General features: G+C 40.7%; 1 protein-coding gene across 1 annotated transcript in view; it reads left to right on the top strand.

Moving 5' to 3' along the window:
- The window catches only part of LOC139716929 (insulin gene enhancer protein ISL-1-like), a 72,218-nt gene that overhangs the window by 4,213 nt on the left and 49,268 nt on the right, over positions 1-18,737 (top strand). The window contains exon 3 of the mRNA XM_071628454.1: positions 8,766-9,019. Within this exon, the coding sequence (XP_071484555.1) occupies positions 8,766-9,019 (254 nt within the window). The remainder of the gene's footprint in view (positions 1-8,765; positions 9,020-18,737) is intronic.

Genomic DNA, 18,737 nt, shown 5'->3' with positions numbered 1-18,737 from the left:
CTAAATATGATAATTATACGCCCCGCGCATTGTCTCTACCCTTGACTCATACCCCTCCCTTTCTCTCGATCTCCCCCCCCCCCTCCCCCATCCCTCCCACCCAAATCTAGATATCTGTTGTTCCTCGTCCGACAGATTGCACCATTGATTTATCATCATAATACTGCACGACCAAATTAGGCGTGCTGGCAGGCCCAGCATTGCCGCTGTTCATTAGCCGCTATACGGCGGCCCACGAAGCGAACTCCTGTACGTTATGTATGGCGCTTTCGCATGCATATGACTAGAAGAGCACGTTATACGGGGCAGAGGATAAATTAAGAGGAGGAAAAAAACAGAAGGTGAAGGGAATAGAGGTAAAGAAAGAAGGGCTATACTGCACTGAAAATCGAACAGATGTGTACCGTCTACACCGCCAGTCGTGTAATAGCTCCGCCGCTATTCCCCGGGCTAAACGGGCGCGAGGCCCCTGTCACGTTGGACGGACAGTGACAGTTGGCAAAATACGACCATGGGTAGAAAGTGAAAACACGTCGGACGCTCAGGGGCTCGGCCCGAACTGCGGCGACCCGACTTGCGTGGAAGACAATATTGGATATCGCAGTTCATGGGGGGAATTATTCTTAAAAACAGTAAGATCGTCTGCTCTTGCTAAGTCTCACACTCCTCTTCTCTCTTCTGTCTTCTCTCCCCCCCCCCCCCAATTTTTCTTTTACCCAGCACTATCTACAACAAACTATACAACATCCTACTGTGATTGAGTTTAGCATTCTCACTGCGCGTATCTCTCTCATTGCCGTATCTACCTTGATGAAACAGGTGTGCGTAATCGCGTGCTACGTCTGAAGGTGTATAGGGTGTTCCCTTTTGTGAGGCTCCGAATTTCCACTGAATTTCATCTTATAGACATAATTTAGTCGAATGATGGGTTATATCTAATTTTAGTTTGCATATCAAACTGGTGAAGAGATGACAGAATTTTAGAAGTGCCCCTTTCATTTTCGACTTGCATACATTTTTAAGTCGTCCTGGATGCCAACGACATAATCAATTATTGTTAGATTTCTCGATATATCTTTTGCAACAGTATTACGACCATGAGGACAAATTACAACGTCTAACGTGGATTATCACTGAAGCTAAAATCAGTTCTCTATATATGATTCTCCTATACATTGAACTCTATATAATACAGACGACAGACTTAAAGGTTATATGAGAAATTGTATCTCCCCGAAATTACATTTTTCTTAACCTCACCATAATCACTAGTTGTGACCAAGAATTAATTATCTACGTTGGGGGGGGGGGGGGGGGAGTGTGGTTCGAGCCTTTGGATCATAACCATGATAAGGTCTGATGATTAACTCTTTAAATGCCAGAAAAATTGCTGCCCTATAGAATTCGTGAACAGCATAGGTTGCAAAATTGCAACCTTGGCAAGCTAAGATTTAATAGTTAGATCTATATACCCTCTTCGTAACCTTTGCAAAGTAATATAGGCCTATAAAATAGAGTGATTTCATTTGAAAGCAGTCAAAGATATTTCCTGTTCATCAGCAATGCAAACAGCATGTGACGCTGATTGACCAGTGAGAGAGAAGAAAGCATCAAAATATGTCAGAGTACCTGAAAGCATACACAATACTATGGTGGAAGACACCACGTTTTGAGGAGAGAGTGCTCCATTCCTGTTTATTCTCTCATAAACACTGCGCGTTCAGGTTGTGAATACGGTCACTCGAACACCTCCTTACCCTGTGATAAAGGGGCAGTTCTTTGCTTCGTCTCGGGGCGAGCTGTATTCGGTTTCTTTGGAGGCGATTCAAGTGGCTGCGCTTCGCTCCGATTTCTGTGGCCAGCAAGCTTCTCAAAGGGCTCACGACCGCTTTATATCACCCTGGCGTGCACTATTGTACGCCACTCTCCCTGTCTCCCTTTCTCTTCATTCAACCCCCCCCCCCTCTCTCTCTCCTTTTCTCGCTCTTAATCACCACCCCCCCCCCCCCACCTGCAAGGCAATACACACATTGGCAAACACACACAAACACACACACACACACACACACACACTCTTCCATGTTCTTGCATATCATTCCACTGACTCAGAGCTGCGACTATGGCATTTTGGATGTACATCTTGAAGAATACCTGTATGTGAGTGTAGAAGGAAGGCCGTTCTCCCGCAATTTTGCGAGAGGTTACCACACAAAAGGAGGTTTGATTTGACTGGCTGCTTTTGTATACAATGAGCGGCCGATTCGGAAGCATCCCCGTACCTAACCATTATCACAGACAAGTCTCGCGCAGAAATTCGTCTGAGGAAATAACATCTTAGAGGATTTACGAAAAAAAAATATCGACTCGCAAGGCAGATAATTGATACGTCAAGACCTATACCAAAAAGGCAAACTCTTCGTATCATTACAAATCTAGATACGATGTATCCTAAAGTTTTGGACCGCACAGTGTGAATATCCTTCGTTTTATGTATTCTGCAAGCTCAAGGTCAATAAACATACATCCACGGTGGTCATGTTGTTATCAATACATTACAGTGCAGGAATGCAACATAACACGGGATCGACCCTTTATAACTGTCATTCACATGACGCTGTTTTCTCATGAAAAATTCTTACCACAATCTGACCTCGCTGTGTAATGAAATTTACGTATTATTGAATCCCATGTGAAATTGAATACCGTTGCAAGAAATACCAAATAGAGACGATTTGCTGTGTATTTTAACAGAACACAGGGAATCTTCACCAATTCACCAAATAGCTCCAAGTTTTGTTGGTATGCTTTTTTTTCCCCTTATTTCAGAAATTACGCAATTCCCGTGCAAAATCGCAATACCAAAGCAATCCGTTGTAAAGCTCACAATTCGTCCAAGCGCTGGCAGAAAATGAAATGACGGTTTGTTAATTTGATTATCGGGATTAAACATTGATGAATTTCCACCAACAGCGAAAAAGTCAAGGTGAAACAAATCGCAGGATCCTTGTTTGTACTTGAAAATTGATTTGGTGAAAGGGTAATTACATAATGAAATACACTCGCAAGAGATTTTTATGTGTGTGTGTCTGCCTACTGGGCAGGGCTTTGGTTTATGCGAAATTATCGGACAGAAAGCTGGGGGAACCAACGTCAGCAGAGATGAAGACCAAATACAGTGGAGATCAAACCAGTCAACTGATTGTGCAGTCCGTTTTTGGATATAAATATTCACAACTGCGCTCGGTTTACAATAACATCTGATTAAACAATGATTATTATTACGCGTTTCCCATTCTTTATCGTCTGTATCATAAAACGGTTTGAAAGAAAATCGGCATGATGAGTGTGATATCTGCGAAACATGTCGCCTGAGCTCTCCGAATGGCAAAAAAAAAAAATGAAGGAAAATATTACTCTCGTGCAATAACATTGTTATAACTTACGCCATTAATGACATTTAAATTTGTATTTTCGTTGACATTATCATTATTTAAAAACAAATACTGTCAATTTCGGTTGCAGACAAAAAAACAAAGCCAATCTTGCCTGTTTGGTTTTCATGTATTATGTTCACCAAGAGTATCAGTACATGGAACATTTTAGCACTCTCTGTTGCCATGGTTACACTCTGTATTTTTTCCCTCCTCCACATCTCACCTACTAATCATCCCATCTGCTCGTCTGCTTACGTGATGGATGTCTTCCATTCAATTCGTCTCCAATTCGTTCCCATTCACAGTGCGATGCTTCTCCTCTGTAAGATACAACAATGTTCATGGTCATGACGATGAAGAAAAAAAAAAGAGGGGAGTGTCAAATCTTTAAAGCTTGTATAAAAGGAAACTTCGCTTGACATAACAGAGTAATCATTTGATAAAGTTTAACTGAATAAAAAGCATGGGAGGCTGAACTTGGATTTAAAATTAATATAACGTTCCTTGCATAACACAATTCCAACCACGAAATAAACTGATTAAAAAACGCCAGAATCGTAACGAGTGAAACAGATGAACTATAGAGCGTTGGACTTTGTCTTTAACAAATTTTGAACGAATCGTTCTAATGTTGGTCTAATACGCTATTAACTTAAGCCTATCCCCCTTCTCATTCTTCGTCACTTTCTTATTCCCAAGTTGTCATTTTGACATACCGCGGAAATACTGACTTGTCCCTTTAATTCTACAAAACCACAGTGAACAATGCCATTGAGAAGTTTGGAGCGGGTGATCACTTCTCTTGGTTCTCATGGCAACTACAAACTTTTCTTAAACGAATTTGAATGGTATCAAAGATGTATGATACTGGTCATTTGTGGATATCATTGTCTTTTTATTAGTTCATATAAAGCTTGAGTTATCAAATTGTAATATCAAACTCATCATCAACATTGTAAGCCCGATTTTCACAATTATGATATCACCACCATCATCACCATCACCATCATCACCACTGTCATCATCACCATCAATATCATCATCACCACCACCATCATCATCATCACCATCATCATCACCATCATCATCACCATCATCATCACCATCACCATCACCATTATCATTATCATCATCATCATCATCATCACCACAATCACCATCATCACCATGACTAACACCACCACCATCACCACTATCATCAATATCATTATCATCGTCACCATTATTGTTTTCACCACCATCATCATCATTACCATCGCCATCATCAGCATCAGCATCACGATCGCCATTTTGATAATCTCATCACAATAATTATCATTATCACGTCACCCAAGACGTTCCGCCACCCACCCCCAAAAAGAAGAAAACATAGGTCTCTGAATTCAATTTCCTTTGACTCAGCTTCGACGTCCTACACCTTGTCGTTATTTTATAGCTCTAATAACGAAGGTACAGAAACGCATTACATCAACATTTCAAATGTATTGCCAATTATACCAGAGTTACACACATTGGTCTTTCATCGTGCCGTTATGATATCATGCTCATTTAGCAAATGAAAGATATGATAATGAGAATTACTCCGTGCTTCCCAGCTCTTCTAAATTAAAGGGTCATACATTCTTTAAGTCTGTAATTATCTCTAGTATAGTAATTGTATTACAAGAAATGCCAACAGTGTTTCGGAAGAGTGGTCCTGTGCGGCTTAATGGACCCAACGTAACTCATTACCATTCCCTCACTGTAGCGATCGACAACAGAACAATAGTGTGCCAGTCTTGTTTGGTCGAAAATGTCTCTATTTGCTATTCAGGTGCGTCATTTTCATCTCTTTAGTACTCACGCTAACGCAGAAACATTGGAACTCAATAATATAATGAAAAATATGAAAGCGCGTGACCTTTTATCAAAATGTCAGAAATTGTGTGCATTGGGCGTGTGCTTCAACCAGTCCTACGAACACGTCGAATGCTATCAGTCACGTGCTCGTTAGAAAGATGACTATAATGCCATTCTCCTCTAGCTCAAATTGGTTGACCCCTGACCTCTGACGACAGAAGGTCGACCATTCTTTCTCACAAACTCCGGGTTTTGTTTTGATTTTTTTTTTTCTCGCAGAGATGTGAAAAGATTCTCCTCTGAATAGCGGAGCAAGCGAATGTAACGATCTGATCAAGACGTCTACGGTGAACCCTTCCCATTTCGATCGGGAAAAAGACATGAACTAGTGGGACACATCGCTGACCTAAAAAAGTGAAGCCCCAACACGGGCCGTCGCTATGTGCATAAATAGCTCGAGTATTTGTTTAGCCGAATTGGCGTGAAAGACGAGCGGGCCAGAGTCCCGAGAGCGAGGGATTTGAACCTCGCTGGATCCATTGATACACGGAGTCCTTTGCGTGCGGGGGATACTACGAGAGGAGTGAGTTCGTGACTGAAGCACGGGCTTGCGGTATTACCTGCGAAGTCTGCGATAAGTCACGCAGATTTCGAGCCACAAAAAGAGGGGGCGAAAAGATAGAAAGCCCCTATGATTTGACAGAAAGTAGAAGAAGAGAAGAATAGGCATGAATGCCAATGTTGACCAGATTTTCCTCAGACCTTAGACAGGAGAACCAGGCGTGAAAACAATTCATTTGATTTCCCCTCTTTTCACTTTCTTTTTTTCTCCCTCACATCGTCTTCCCCTTTCTTCGTTTCTCCGCGTTTTATCCCGCCGAGATGGATTGATTAGCCCTGGTGGAACACCTCGGGAGCACCCGACATCCCGTTTTACCCGCTAAATACACACGAACAAATCGTCGCCTGGCCAGGCCGCGAGAACGCGAGCAGACGACGGAAAATTAAACTCCGCGCGCACATATCATCTGTGCACACAAAGACTAAAGCGCAGTGAAAGAAAGAAATGCGATGATCTCATACAATGCTGATAGCAACACCTCCTCAATTTACCTCTTTCATTTCACCCTTTCCTCTCTTTTTTTTTCCAGTTCTTCTTCTTTTTTTTCTCCCCTCAATCTCATCCATCGGCTTGAGGGAGTCCCAGGCTTGGCCGAGAACATGGCTTACCCCCTCATTACCAAGGTGATAAGTGGATATCCGCTGGTTGATTTCAATGCACGTCAGTGTAATTACGCCCGATAGTACGCAATCGTCCGCGGAACTCATCTCGCACCTACCTGACAATGCGAAGACCGTACTAATTAACTCACCTATGTGTATTCATCCAAACCCTGTAGTCTCATATCCCCAGACTTTTATAAATGTTAGGTCCTAAGAATTCCCATTCTTTTGCTCAAAACTAAAAGTACGACAGTTGTCGATAGTAGAATGTATCATCATCTAGGTAGTATGATCTAAACAAGAAATAACCGAAGACAATAACAACAAAAGAGTGCACAGAGTGAAGATATTAATAAAAAACCTTCCATTTTCATTTTGTAAGTGACGTTATTCAAAGCTTTTAATAACATGGTTTGTGTCATTGAACGAAAGCAAATTAGCTTTCTGGTAATTGAATAACGTATGACATTCGATATGTTGAGGGACGCTTCTATTGATGTTTCAACGAATCCGCAAATCGGCTTAGAACTACATTTTATGTCTGTGTCCTTTCTTCAATGAAGCTGGCACACCTGTGTGCACAAGAATGACATAAATTATAAGATGGGAGAGAAATGCAAAATGAGATCATTTTTCATTCCCGCCATTGTAAAGATGTATATACAACAGCCTGTCATATATGAAACGCAGTGTCTGTATTTGTCTCTCTCTCTCTCCTCTCTCCCCTCTCTCTCTATCTCTCTCTCTCAATACATTAAATATGAGATGTTTCTAGCATCTGTTTCAGTTTCTTCTGTTTCCCTTGGTTTGTTTGTTTGTTTGTTTGTTTGTTTGTTTGTTTGTTTGTTGTTTTTCATGTTAGAAAAGAAGGTTTGGTGTTTGCCATTCACGTACGTAAAAAGAAACCAGCTATGCGTAGTCATTCACCCCCCCCCCAAAAAAAAAAAAATCATCACCAATTAATTTGACGTCCTCTTCGTCTTCTCAAATAGTCAGACTAAAACTCTTTGAGTTTAGTCTGGAGGGCGAGGAAAACGAATTCTGTTCGGTCCTTGCCGTACAATTTATTGTGGTCTCCGTCGGTGTGATTAAGAACTTTTAATTGATGGTGAAAATGATCACGCCTCAGATCACTTCAGTTCAGTTTACATCAATTTGCTCCACACGATTGCTTACAAAGCACAAACGCAGGCAAGAATAGTGTAGTCGCCTGCCCAGCACCAAATTAACCAAGCCACTTTGTCAACTATGTCGTACAGAATGAAATAGAATAAGAAGTGACGATAAATAAAGAACACCCGCCGCCACATAGATAAAGGATTATATCTTGCAAAGGTCTCTCGACATGTCTATCTCGAAATCTATCTCTCACTCTCATACATAATCTTACTCTCATATCTCTCCCTTTATATATATGCTAATAAATGTATCTATACACATTATAATATGTATCAAATATGTTTATTTATTTATTTATTTATGTATTTATTTATTCATTCATGTATTTATTCATTTATTCATGTATTTATTTATTTATTTATTCATTTATTTATTCATGAAAGGTATTGTTTACCATCTGTAGGGAGCAGTGTATAAAAAAATGTTTGAGTTATCACATTTTATGCATATGTGTATAGGTCTGTTGTATCACAAAATGTCCTACATATGATAATTTTGCATTAAAGCCTAAAATACAAGGAGATATCACTGCTTTTCACAATAAACTCTAACTGCAGACGGTTTAGTCTCGAAACAATTTTATTATAACTATTGTTCACATTTTGTATATTTAGCAATACTTACCATTGATTAACATTATTACAATTTTTGCATCGGTTGGTTCTATCCCTAACTCTCATCTTAGAAGTATTTTGAAGCACGAAAGTTGGGTTTTTTGTTTCATTATTTTTGTTATTATTATCATTATCATTATTATTTATTCGACCAGGTAAAGAATATAGGATACAACCCATGAACATCACAAACAAGAAACAAAAACAAAAATGAACATTACAAAGGGATACACTGTGATACATGTTACACAAAATGCAAATGAAATAATGGAGACAACATGAGGATCAGGGCACACAACAGTAAACACATTTCCTATCGCCCGTAGGCCTGTAAGCCCACACATGTTGCCCCTAAGAAACATTTAACAATCATTCAAAACTATAAAAAAAATGATCTGCAAATAGTAAAAAATGCCTTTACAGATGGGAAATTAATCATGAGAATTATGAAACATTTGACACTCGATTTCAACAGGTTGTTTGGCACTAAATGTGCGAAGTGTGCGCAGGGCTTCACCAAGAACGACTTCGTGATGAGGGCGCGAAATAAGATCTACCATATAGACTGCTTTCGGTGCGTGGCTTGTAGCAGGCAGCTGATTCCCGGTGACGAGTTCGCGCTACGGGACGACGGGCTCTTCTGCAAGGCCGACCACGAAGTCATGGAGAGATCGCCGGAAAGGAACTCGGGTCCCAGTCAGAACGTCGCCCATCGGAATTACATCAATGGTGAGCAGAACTGCTTTTTATCTCCTCCTTTCTCCTCTTAGTTTCTTTCACCTTCTCTTCTCTCGTTCTTTTCCTCTCCTCTCCTCTCTCTTTGTATACTTTGATATGTAGAATATATAAATTATGATATATTATATATAAAATATGTCTCTCTCTATATATACATATATACTATATACTATATTTTCTCTCTTCTTTCTCTCTCCCATGTGAGAGATGTTTAGCTGTTTTTTATTTGTTTCACATCACTAATAGACTAAGCCAAAATTTAATTGCCCTTCATTTCACAAGTGCCTGAGATGATATTGTAATAAGGTTTTTAATTGCCTCGTTTTGGATAAGCGCAATGTCGTTATCCAGAATGTTTCCGAATATTCCATAAGTTTCCTACGAGGATTTTAGGCATCTTTTCTCCGTATCACGATATAGGGTATTTTACATTGTTTAAGTGATAGTTAAAGAACATCGAACCAGTTTTGAAAGTGAACGTTATTCCGTAATTTTATATACAACTGATCTTTATTCAGTTCACGAGTCCGTAGGTTCTTCAAGAGTACTGTCGTTTTCCTTTAAGCAGCCGTTCCTGTCCTGCGAAGGATTTTTTCTCACTGAAATTTCATATTCAATTAATCAACCAAGAATACAAAAGTGATATTTCCGGTCCGTCCACGCGACGTGAGAGAGAACTCGTTGTACCACAGAATGAACGCAGATCAAATTTCATAATATCCCAGCTCTCGATATTATATTTCGATGTTTCAGCAAAATATCATCATCAACGGTTGAAACTGAGCACCGTGAAACGAATTGAATATAAATGGGTCTGTCGACAAACTCTCAAACGTGTGTATGTATGTGTTCATGTGTGGGTGTGGTTGTGAGTGTGTGATTAGAATAACAGTCGTAGAGAAGATAGCAAAGCCGCAGACACCCGTCCACCACTTACATTAATGTCAAATAATTCTCAGAATACATTGTTGAGTGAATATACAGAGATGTGCGGTACGCCAGCCCAACGTATGTTGGGGAAATGATGTCTATGAGTTTAATGAATACATCAACCTTGAAATGAAATTGGCGCGCTCATTTACATCAAACCGTCTTTAATCTCAAAAGCTCCGCGTGAAAGGGCTGATAGAGTTAGTGTATGGATGCTGTTCCAAAATATTTTTGGGCATTCATTCATTTCAGCACGTTGTCAGAATCCACATCGTTCAAGGACAAATTTACGGAGAAGAATCCTAGCTGAGCATTCCTCTTGACTTCCGTTTCATCATTTTGTCTTTTTCCTAGTACATTTTAAAGAAGGGAGGTTCCCAATTTGCGACAAAAATACATATATTGAGATGTAATGATGGACAATGTTGGAGCCAAACGAGGGGACGAAAACAAGCGCAAATATGGCGTTGTGTATTTGTTGCACTCATAAGTCATTCAAAGATAGATCCAAAAGTGTCGGAGCACCCTGCCCAAATTGACACCTACAGCGCATGCAGGAATCATCAATTTTCTGGTCAATTTGGGCGCCAAGGATGAAAACTCCTAATTTTAGCCAATCCAAACACAAACGTGGTATCGTTCGCCAGCTGACGATGCGTCATATATCTTTTTCCGTGGCTCGTCTCATCTCCCGTTGGAAATGACACTGAAATGATTATAATTGACATTCGCATTATTTTTTTCTTTCCCCTGTTATTTTCCTTGTATCACAAAATTCAGAGTCATTGTCAGCTTTGTGACACATTACATTTTCCAGTCATGTTACTTAGTCGCTTTTTGTTTGCTATCTTAAATATGCTTGTCGAAAGAGTCTTGTGTTGGTTTAGAATGATATCACATCTTTTTCCTTTCCTGTTTTTTCTAAAAACCTTTATTTAATTCCTTTCGAATGATACAACGAATCAATCTTAAAGCCAATACTTACAATTGCATATCCCACAATATAATTTCATTTCATTGCATTTTAACAGTGTAATTTAACACAGCCAATTATTACAGTTGTATTTTGTACAGTATAAATTCATAACACGAATACAGCATTAAAAAATGAAAATATAAAACATAAAGTTCACTTAGGATTAACAAATAAAAATAGGAATAAAAAAAGGAAACCCGTAATTACTTAACATAGACGCTCCCCCATCCCCATGAAACACAAACACACACACCCACACATACCCTTAACTAAACATTCTCCAGTCTCACCCATCATGCCCATAATGCAACACACACACACACACACACGCAAACGCACAAACATACATACAATCACGTTTGATGTACTTACATAATATGTTTGTTTGTTTGTTTGTTTGTTTGTTTGTTTTTTGCCTTTACGCAGGGAATATCATCTTTTCGTTCCCTTCATTTCGATAAGCCATTTCTGGAGTAGAATGACTTTCACATTGATTGCCTCCACACCGAGTCTCCAGAAGAGTTTGGGCTAGATGCTTCAGATCATCACAATCAAGAGAGTTTTCTCTTCTTTTATTCAAAGATTGCCTCGCCTGACAAGACTAAGCTCTGTTTAATCCTTTGTGTGTTTTGACTGCGAATTGGCACAGAAAACTCAATAGTCTTGCACACACTGTCCAAAGTCACTGGCACATCAAAGCTTAAGAAGTGTAGCTTTCAACCGAATAGCATCAGATAACACTAGCAGCGAATGTTCGTAGATAATTTGCTCCGAACACCGCTCTGCATCACGCTTGTATCAGTCCCGCTCAATGCATGCACCTGTTTCATTATTTTGGTACCCTGCCCCGTCATGCAACTATTGCTTTATGTTTAGAGGCAAAAGGAAGCAAGTGACACAAGATTTTTGTTTTCAATGAGTAAAATGTATTATTTTACATCAGATTAATGTCGGTGTAATGTCATGACGGCTGAATGTCGGCACCTTTTCGTATACTAGTGTTTCTGCTTGACTTTTGGCCCCAAAGTACAACGTGCATATTCCAATCTTACATCAATAAGAACTCAGGGTTGGTTGATTTGTCACTTGCGAGCTTTTGCCAAAGCTAATCAGTATTCTGCTCTCGTACGATGGTAAACTCTTTCGTTACGTTTATATCTGCGACAATTCGATGCACGTATAAACGGAGCAAATTCATTTCGCGTTCAATTTTACTCTGGCTAAAGGCCATTGACACGGACCTTTAAATTCATCATTGGGGAGAAGTCTCCGTGGAGAAAGAGAGAGATGTTATTATTACAAAATCGAGATCGGACCCCCTGTGGGCATGTGTCGTTCTCCGCGATGAATCGCGGGAAGCGTCGAGGGAAGACGTCCTCGACGTCTTCGTGCAATGCAAACGAGGAGAAGAAGCGAATTAAGGCTCGCGTTGCGATCCGGCGAAATCAGTCACGGCGTGGCGGACGATTATGCGCTCCGGGCGGGTTTAGTCGGGAATGCGGCGAGGGCGGACGCTCGCTCCGCTGTCCCGGGTCCTCGATGCAGCATCGGAATAGGATAAGTGAATGGGGGAAGTCTATCTATTCCCATTCTCAATTCTTGATTAAACGTACCGCTTCTCATGACTCGGGCTAGGGAAAAGGGGAGGATATATACGGAAGGGGGTTGTTTCTCAAAGCGGACTCCCGAGTGTGGACGTGCTGGGTGAGACGGAAGTCGATTCCCTTCGGGGTTAAGGGGCAAAACCGAAGAATTGAAGAGGCGTGTAATAAGGAGCATCAACTGGGACATGTGCTCGGGCTATTTAGAGCGAATGAGAACCGTGCGTGGGAAGGATCCTTGTAAATATCTTCTAATTATCGTGGAATAAAACTGGCATGTAGTATATGTGCAGTGCGGTAGATGGATGAATACAGGGTTATCTTTGATTGGATGTGGCTGCACAAAAGGATCCAATGCACTCTAAATGAATGGATAAGTAAATGAAAAAAACAGTGAATAGTGATTATTCCTATGTATTGACGAAATGTGGAAGAATAGACACATAAAGTGATAGTACAAACAAACGAACAAACACGCAAGCAAATAAAGCAATAAAAGAAATCCAAACACAAAATAAAACCGATGAATTTCTCTGTTTGGAGAGGCTGTACAATTTAAATTGAGACTAGCGGCTTTAAAATCATAACTCCAAAAGTGCTTCTTTTGTAATCATAAGTTTCTTTAAAGATACCCACAGCTTATCTGGACCTACCAGTTTCTGGTTTCATGCAACAAGAAAAAAAAATGAATAGATACAAAATCTTCGTAGTCGACAGGTCGCTTAGCACCATGCCCCGTGACTGTCCTATGAAGAAGTTCTCGGCCAGGAACTACCCATAGCGCCAAGCTGCAATGCAGTATACGCACACGTACAAACAGATTCACAAGAAAGTGTAATAAAGGAGCGAGATAGAGGGGAAAAGAATGAGAAAGAGAGAAGGAAACTGAACTAGTGAAGAAAATAATAAATATATACAGCACAATGTTCAAAAGAATCTGTATTTTGTTTATTGCGTTCATTGCATCAGCGTATACAAGAACGACAAGAAATAAGAAGGAGGACATAGAGCAACAAAAAGGAAAGCTGGCAAAAAGAGAAACGCGACTGATCCTATACATACAAATTCAAATAACTCCTGAATTCAAGTGGACCATCCTAATCGTATTAGCTGTGTGTATTCTGAATGGGAATAACAATTCTACAACTCTTGTACAGTGATGCCCCGCGGGAAGAGAGTTTCAGTTACTACTATCGCAGCGTTCATTGATTTTTTTTTCATCTTTGCGGATACCATATCGCTTACGTCCTTCGGAAACATAATGATGATTACAGAATTGGTGGTAGCATTTTTGTTCAGACAAATGATTTAAAAAAAGCCCACATGTGTATATGGTTTCATAACAGAAACAGCACGCTACAAGTATAGAGTTACAGTTTATGCTGCTTACCTCAAAATCATTCAGTGGGTATTTACATATTAGTTCCGTTTGGAGTCAATGTCCGTAGACGTCAAGATTAGTCATTCGTTATTCCCTATAGACTAGATATCAGGTTGAAACGTGTTGATGTATAGCCCATTACATCCAACGCAACTCCCATTTTGCAAAGCCAGTTAAGCGTATGAGGACGTTATACGTCGGACCAAAAGATGCCAACAGCTTGTCGGTGAACATTTCGTATGTAACCTTTTATAGCCATATTTGATAGTAGCAAAATGTAAACAAGTTTAAAATTTTACCGACACAATACTTAATATCGATTGATCTGTGACATAGCCAAAGTAAGGATTACCAACTATAACTAGCCGCAATGACAGTTGGAGGATAGATGAGAGACGAGAATCGTCTCATCACCTGCCTGGTTTGGGCAATGCATAGTCTTCTGAGGATGAATCCCATGATAACACGTCAACCGAAAATGAGCCCCTATAAATCCGCTCTACACCATATTATCTAGCAGTGGAAGTCCTATCAGCTATTCTTTTTTTGTTACCGTAAAAGTAGAAACTGACTTGGTCCTTTGCAATTAACTCCTTTATAGAAAAAGCATACAGTTGTGACTTCATTCAACAAATCTTGTATTGAATTGTTCCTTACAAGCCAAGAGAAATGTATGCTTCTGTCACAAGCTGGTACTAAGTTTCGATCGTTGCTGTGCTCATTGTGCCAATGTGCTTTGTCCATCACCGCTTGTTTTTTCTTTTTCAGATTCAAATTATTTGAAAGATAGAACAAAAATAACAAACATAAACACTCATGCACACACCAAAACACACGTGCGAACGCATGCTCATATGCACACACACAAAGTCACACACAAATACAATATGCAGAGAAAAAGATACCGTTTCCCATCCACCGTTCCCTCTGGTACGGGTGCGTCGCGTCGCAGCGCTAGGAACTTGGGATATTATGCAAATAGGCGACGATGCGTGCAGGGTGGCGGAAAAACCACCCAATTACGGCTGAAGTGCCCGCTAATCGCCGCTTTTTGATGAGTCGATGAGCGGGGCGATGAGGCGAGAGATGGGTACACCGTGCTGCATTTCGGAGGGAATATCAAGACGACGAATTTCACGCCAAGATTATCGCGTCCATTTGTACCTGCCACCTCAAATCTACCACCATCCTCCCGATGTGCAGCGGAGCGCTCGACATCAATTTTCGTGATGAAAAGAAAAGTAAAGTAGCTTTGAGTTTAGAACTTAAGACCTGTGGATTTTTTTCTTTCATTATTGAATAGTCGTTTGGACAATGTCCTCCACATCGACAATGTAACAATCATTGAGGAAATTGAGAAATGATGGAGGCAGTCCCTCGACTGACAAGATATCAACATAATATAGACGGAGCAAGCTCTATACGGGTTGTGTATGTATAAAGGTCTTTTATAAAGATCCACAGTCATGACAGATGCGTTAAGAACCATTCTAATCTACCCCCGATGTATATAGCCGTCACAATACGTCACGAGCTGTGCGCTAGAAAGCGGACAGACAGCCACAAGACCGCCACGGTATGCCCACGATTCCATCATGGCGGCTTGCCCATGTGCCCATCATGACGCAGCGTTACCTGCACCGATAATCTGACAGCAACAGACAGTATTAGGTTTATCTATACAGAGCAGTATATAGAGATGTAACTTTCTAACTCTTGTATTTTCAACGCCCTTGGCTTATACGGATCAGATATACACGCCGCTACTACTCCCACCTCCTTAACACCAATGATGATTAATATCTATATGATCACTGCACAATCACCAGAAGGAACCAAACTTTTCCTAAGCACTATAGGTTCAAGACACACACGACACAACTTGTTACTATCTTTATACCGACACTCCTAAAAACACCACAAACAAAACTGGTAACACACCGACACCACTACCATTACAATGAGACCAATCCATCAGTCCCAGCTTCACCATCATCATCGTCAGGTCTCCCGAACTTGCTGTTGCCATGGTTTCACTCCTCTCTCTTTCCATCTTGTCACCTGCCAAGTCTAAAACATGGATGTTGCCGCCTATGTCCCCATCTCTGGTTTCCCTTTTTCTTGCTTATAGTCAAGGAAAACGCCGTGTAAAATGCACATTATTGCAAATACATAAAGCTATAAACTTCGATGAACTTTAGTTAATAGAGCGACCCAAAACGAGATTTAGTGATCTTCATTACAAACAATGCGCAAAACGTCCACTGAATGTCCCAGATGGAACCAGACGTCAGTCAAGTGTCAGTAAAGAAGAAAATACATTAAACCTACAATGCAGCTAAGAGTTGAAGGTTTTGACATTATAATCCTGTTTCAATGAGTTCCAAAAGACATATCATTGCATTACATTTCATTTGTTTCATTTTATTTATTTTCATTTTCAACATAGAATATAAGTATACAAAACATATCATGCAGTAACATATCATCCCCCGGCAGTGCCGGGGGGGGGGGGGGGCAATATCCTCCTGTTCACCCCATCTTCCTTTTATTACAGAGCAGAAAGATGTTAAATAGTTATGTCCTTGGTAGTATCATGTATAGTAATAAACGTTATGAGATAGTTGGAAACTCTTCTCCGGGAACTCTTCCCCCTTCTTCCTTTCTCCGTCTCTCTTTATCTTCTCTCATCCATTCCTCAGCCGTGCCCCAAACCCAAACCACGTCTCCTTCTCGGACATACCTCGTCCTTATCACTCCGTGGATGCCTCTTAGCGGACAAGCCTAATGTAAATACACGTGTAAGATGCCCTCTTTAATGTCTCGCTCCGTCCTCTCATCACACGCCCGACTTGGGCCCGTAAACGGAAGGGGGTTCTGCCCGCGCGCGTCCCTTCACTTTAATAGTACGCACATAGACAACCCGATTGCATCTAACGTAAACAGCACAAAAGTCCTCGAGAATCCAACTCCCCACAGTGGAGCTGATTCGTTTACATGAATGTATACGTCTCAATCATAAATTTACCCGCCAAAATAATGTAGGCTGGTCGCGTGCTCTCGAGTCTTCGCCGATATCTTGCTTAATACTCGTCTGTTTCTGTTTGTTTGTCTTTCTGTCTGTTTCTTCCCCTCTCTCTTCCTTTTTCCATCTCTCTCTTTCACAATTATTTTGAAATAAAGTGCGGGACGAGCAGCCGGCTCGTCAGACGATGTGATCAGTATTCTGTGCGTTTCTCATGAATTTTGGATTTGCCGATCTTTCTAATTAAGAGAACTACAGAGAAAGTATTTCATTATGAGTGCTCTTCTCCCCCTGCCCCCCCCCCCTCTGCATTTTCAACCTGTATTTTTGTACTATATTTGCTTCAGCATGTTACGTGACAAGGGTCTGTGCTTTCTCCTCTCGGTGTCTTCAGCTCAACTCGCAACCATCCAATTATGATTTGAGTCATTTCATTTCGTGTTCCTCCTGTTCATGTTAATCCTTCCCTTCTCCTATCCATCTTTCCTTTAGAGTTTCTTCTTCTCTCCATCTCTTCCACTGTCTCCCTCTCAACTTTTTTATTTCTCCCGAGGAGGGGGAGGGGGCGAGGGGAGAGGAAGATGGGTATGCAGGGAGGCGTGAAATCATTTTTCAGCTTGAAATTTTCCAATTAATTCTGCTGGCGCGATCCGTGAAACCTGGTGCTTATAGGGTCATTAATGATTCATGCGCTCGTCTGAGAGAGATTGGGGTGTTTCTCCAGGCACAGACCCACTGCCGCTCCACCACCACGGCTGAAGGCACTACCAGTCCAGCAAAGGCCCGGTCCCTTTCGCCCAACACTACTACCACTACCACCAACACCACTACCACTGCCGCTGACTTCTGACTATCCATACGTTGTTGGTCGTTTTACGGAGTAGCTTTACACCCTGCCGTATAGGCAATGGATTCGTGCCTTTCGATATCAGTACATATCGCTTGGTATCTGAAATGTAATCAATTCGACTTTTTTTGAAAGGAAAAGATAGCCAACAAAAAGAAGAACAACTAAACAAACAAAAAATCTTCTCTATGATCCTGCTCTTGTTACCTGCAGGGCACAATGGACTGCATAGAGAGGATAGTTTTGCATTGGAGGAAATAGTCACTTGATCGCGATGGATGAGGACATTGTAACGAAATAAGATAATTCTTGATTATCTAATTGACATTGTCAAATAAAAAAAAAACACTTGAAGAATGAAATTTAAGCGGACTTGGGTAAAACGTTAGGACAAGCACTATCGCATGAACATCGACATGTCCTAAGTTAGACATTCACACATTTAAAAACTTCTTTTTCATCACATGAGTGTGATGTCACTTGCGAAATGCCTTTCATCCATCAAAGTTACCACCATCGTATGCCTAGATTTTAGCTTTTTATGCGAGGAAACATCTTTTTAAGGTATAGTTTAGGAAATTGGATTTATGCGATGCATAATAAGGTTGCATGACCCAGTCAAGTGGTCTTCCTCAAGCAGATACACACAACTGGACCCCGTGAAAGATCAACGAGTGCAGGTGAATATGGGTCATCTAGCGTCGTGTCGGATGGAAAATGACAACAAACAAACCAGCAAACAAACACACAAACTGAAAATATGTGTATCATTGCACATATTGTATGTGTATTGTGATAAATCTGTATGAGATGCTGGTTAATTCGGTCAGTTATCATTACGAGATGAAAGTCAAGAGTAAAGCAAACACAAACACGCACACAAACAGGCAGATGGATAAGCTAATAAACAAACAAACATCCATTGCATCGAAAACAAGCCATACGGAAA

This window comes from Diadema antillarum, unplaced genomic scaffold (genome assembly GCF_040938485.1).
Source record: "Diadema antillarum isolate AM-2024a unplaced genomic scaffold, OU_Dant_1.0 scf00000071, whole genome shotgun sequence".
Classification (NCBI taxonomy): Eukaryota; Metazoa; Echinodermata; class Echinoidea; order Diadematoida; family Diadematidae; genus Diadema; species Diadema antillarum.
This window is presented reverse-complemented; position numbering and strand designations above follow the sequence as displayed.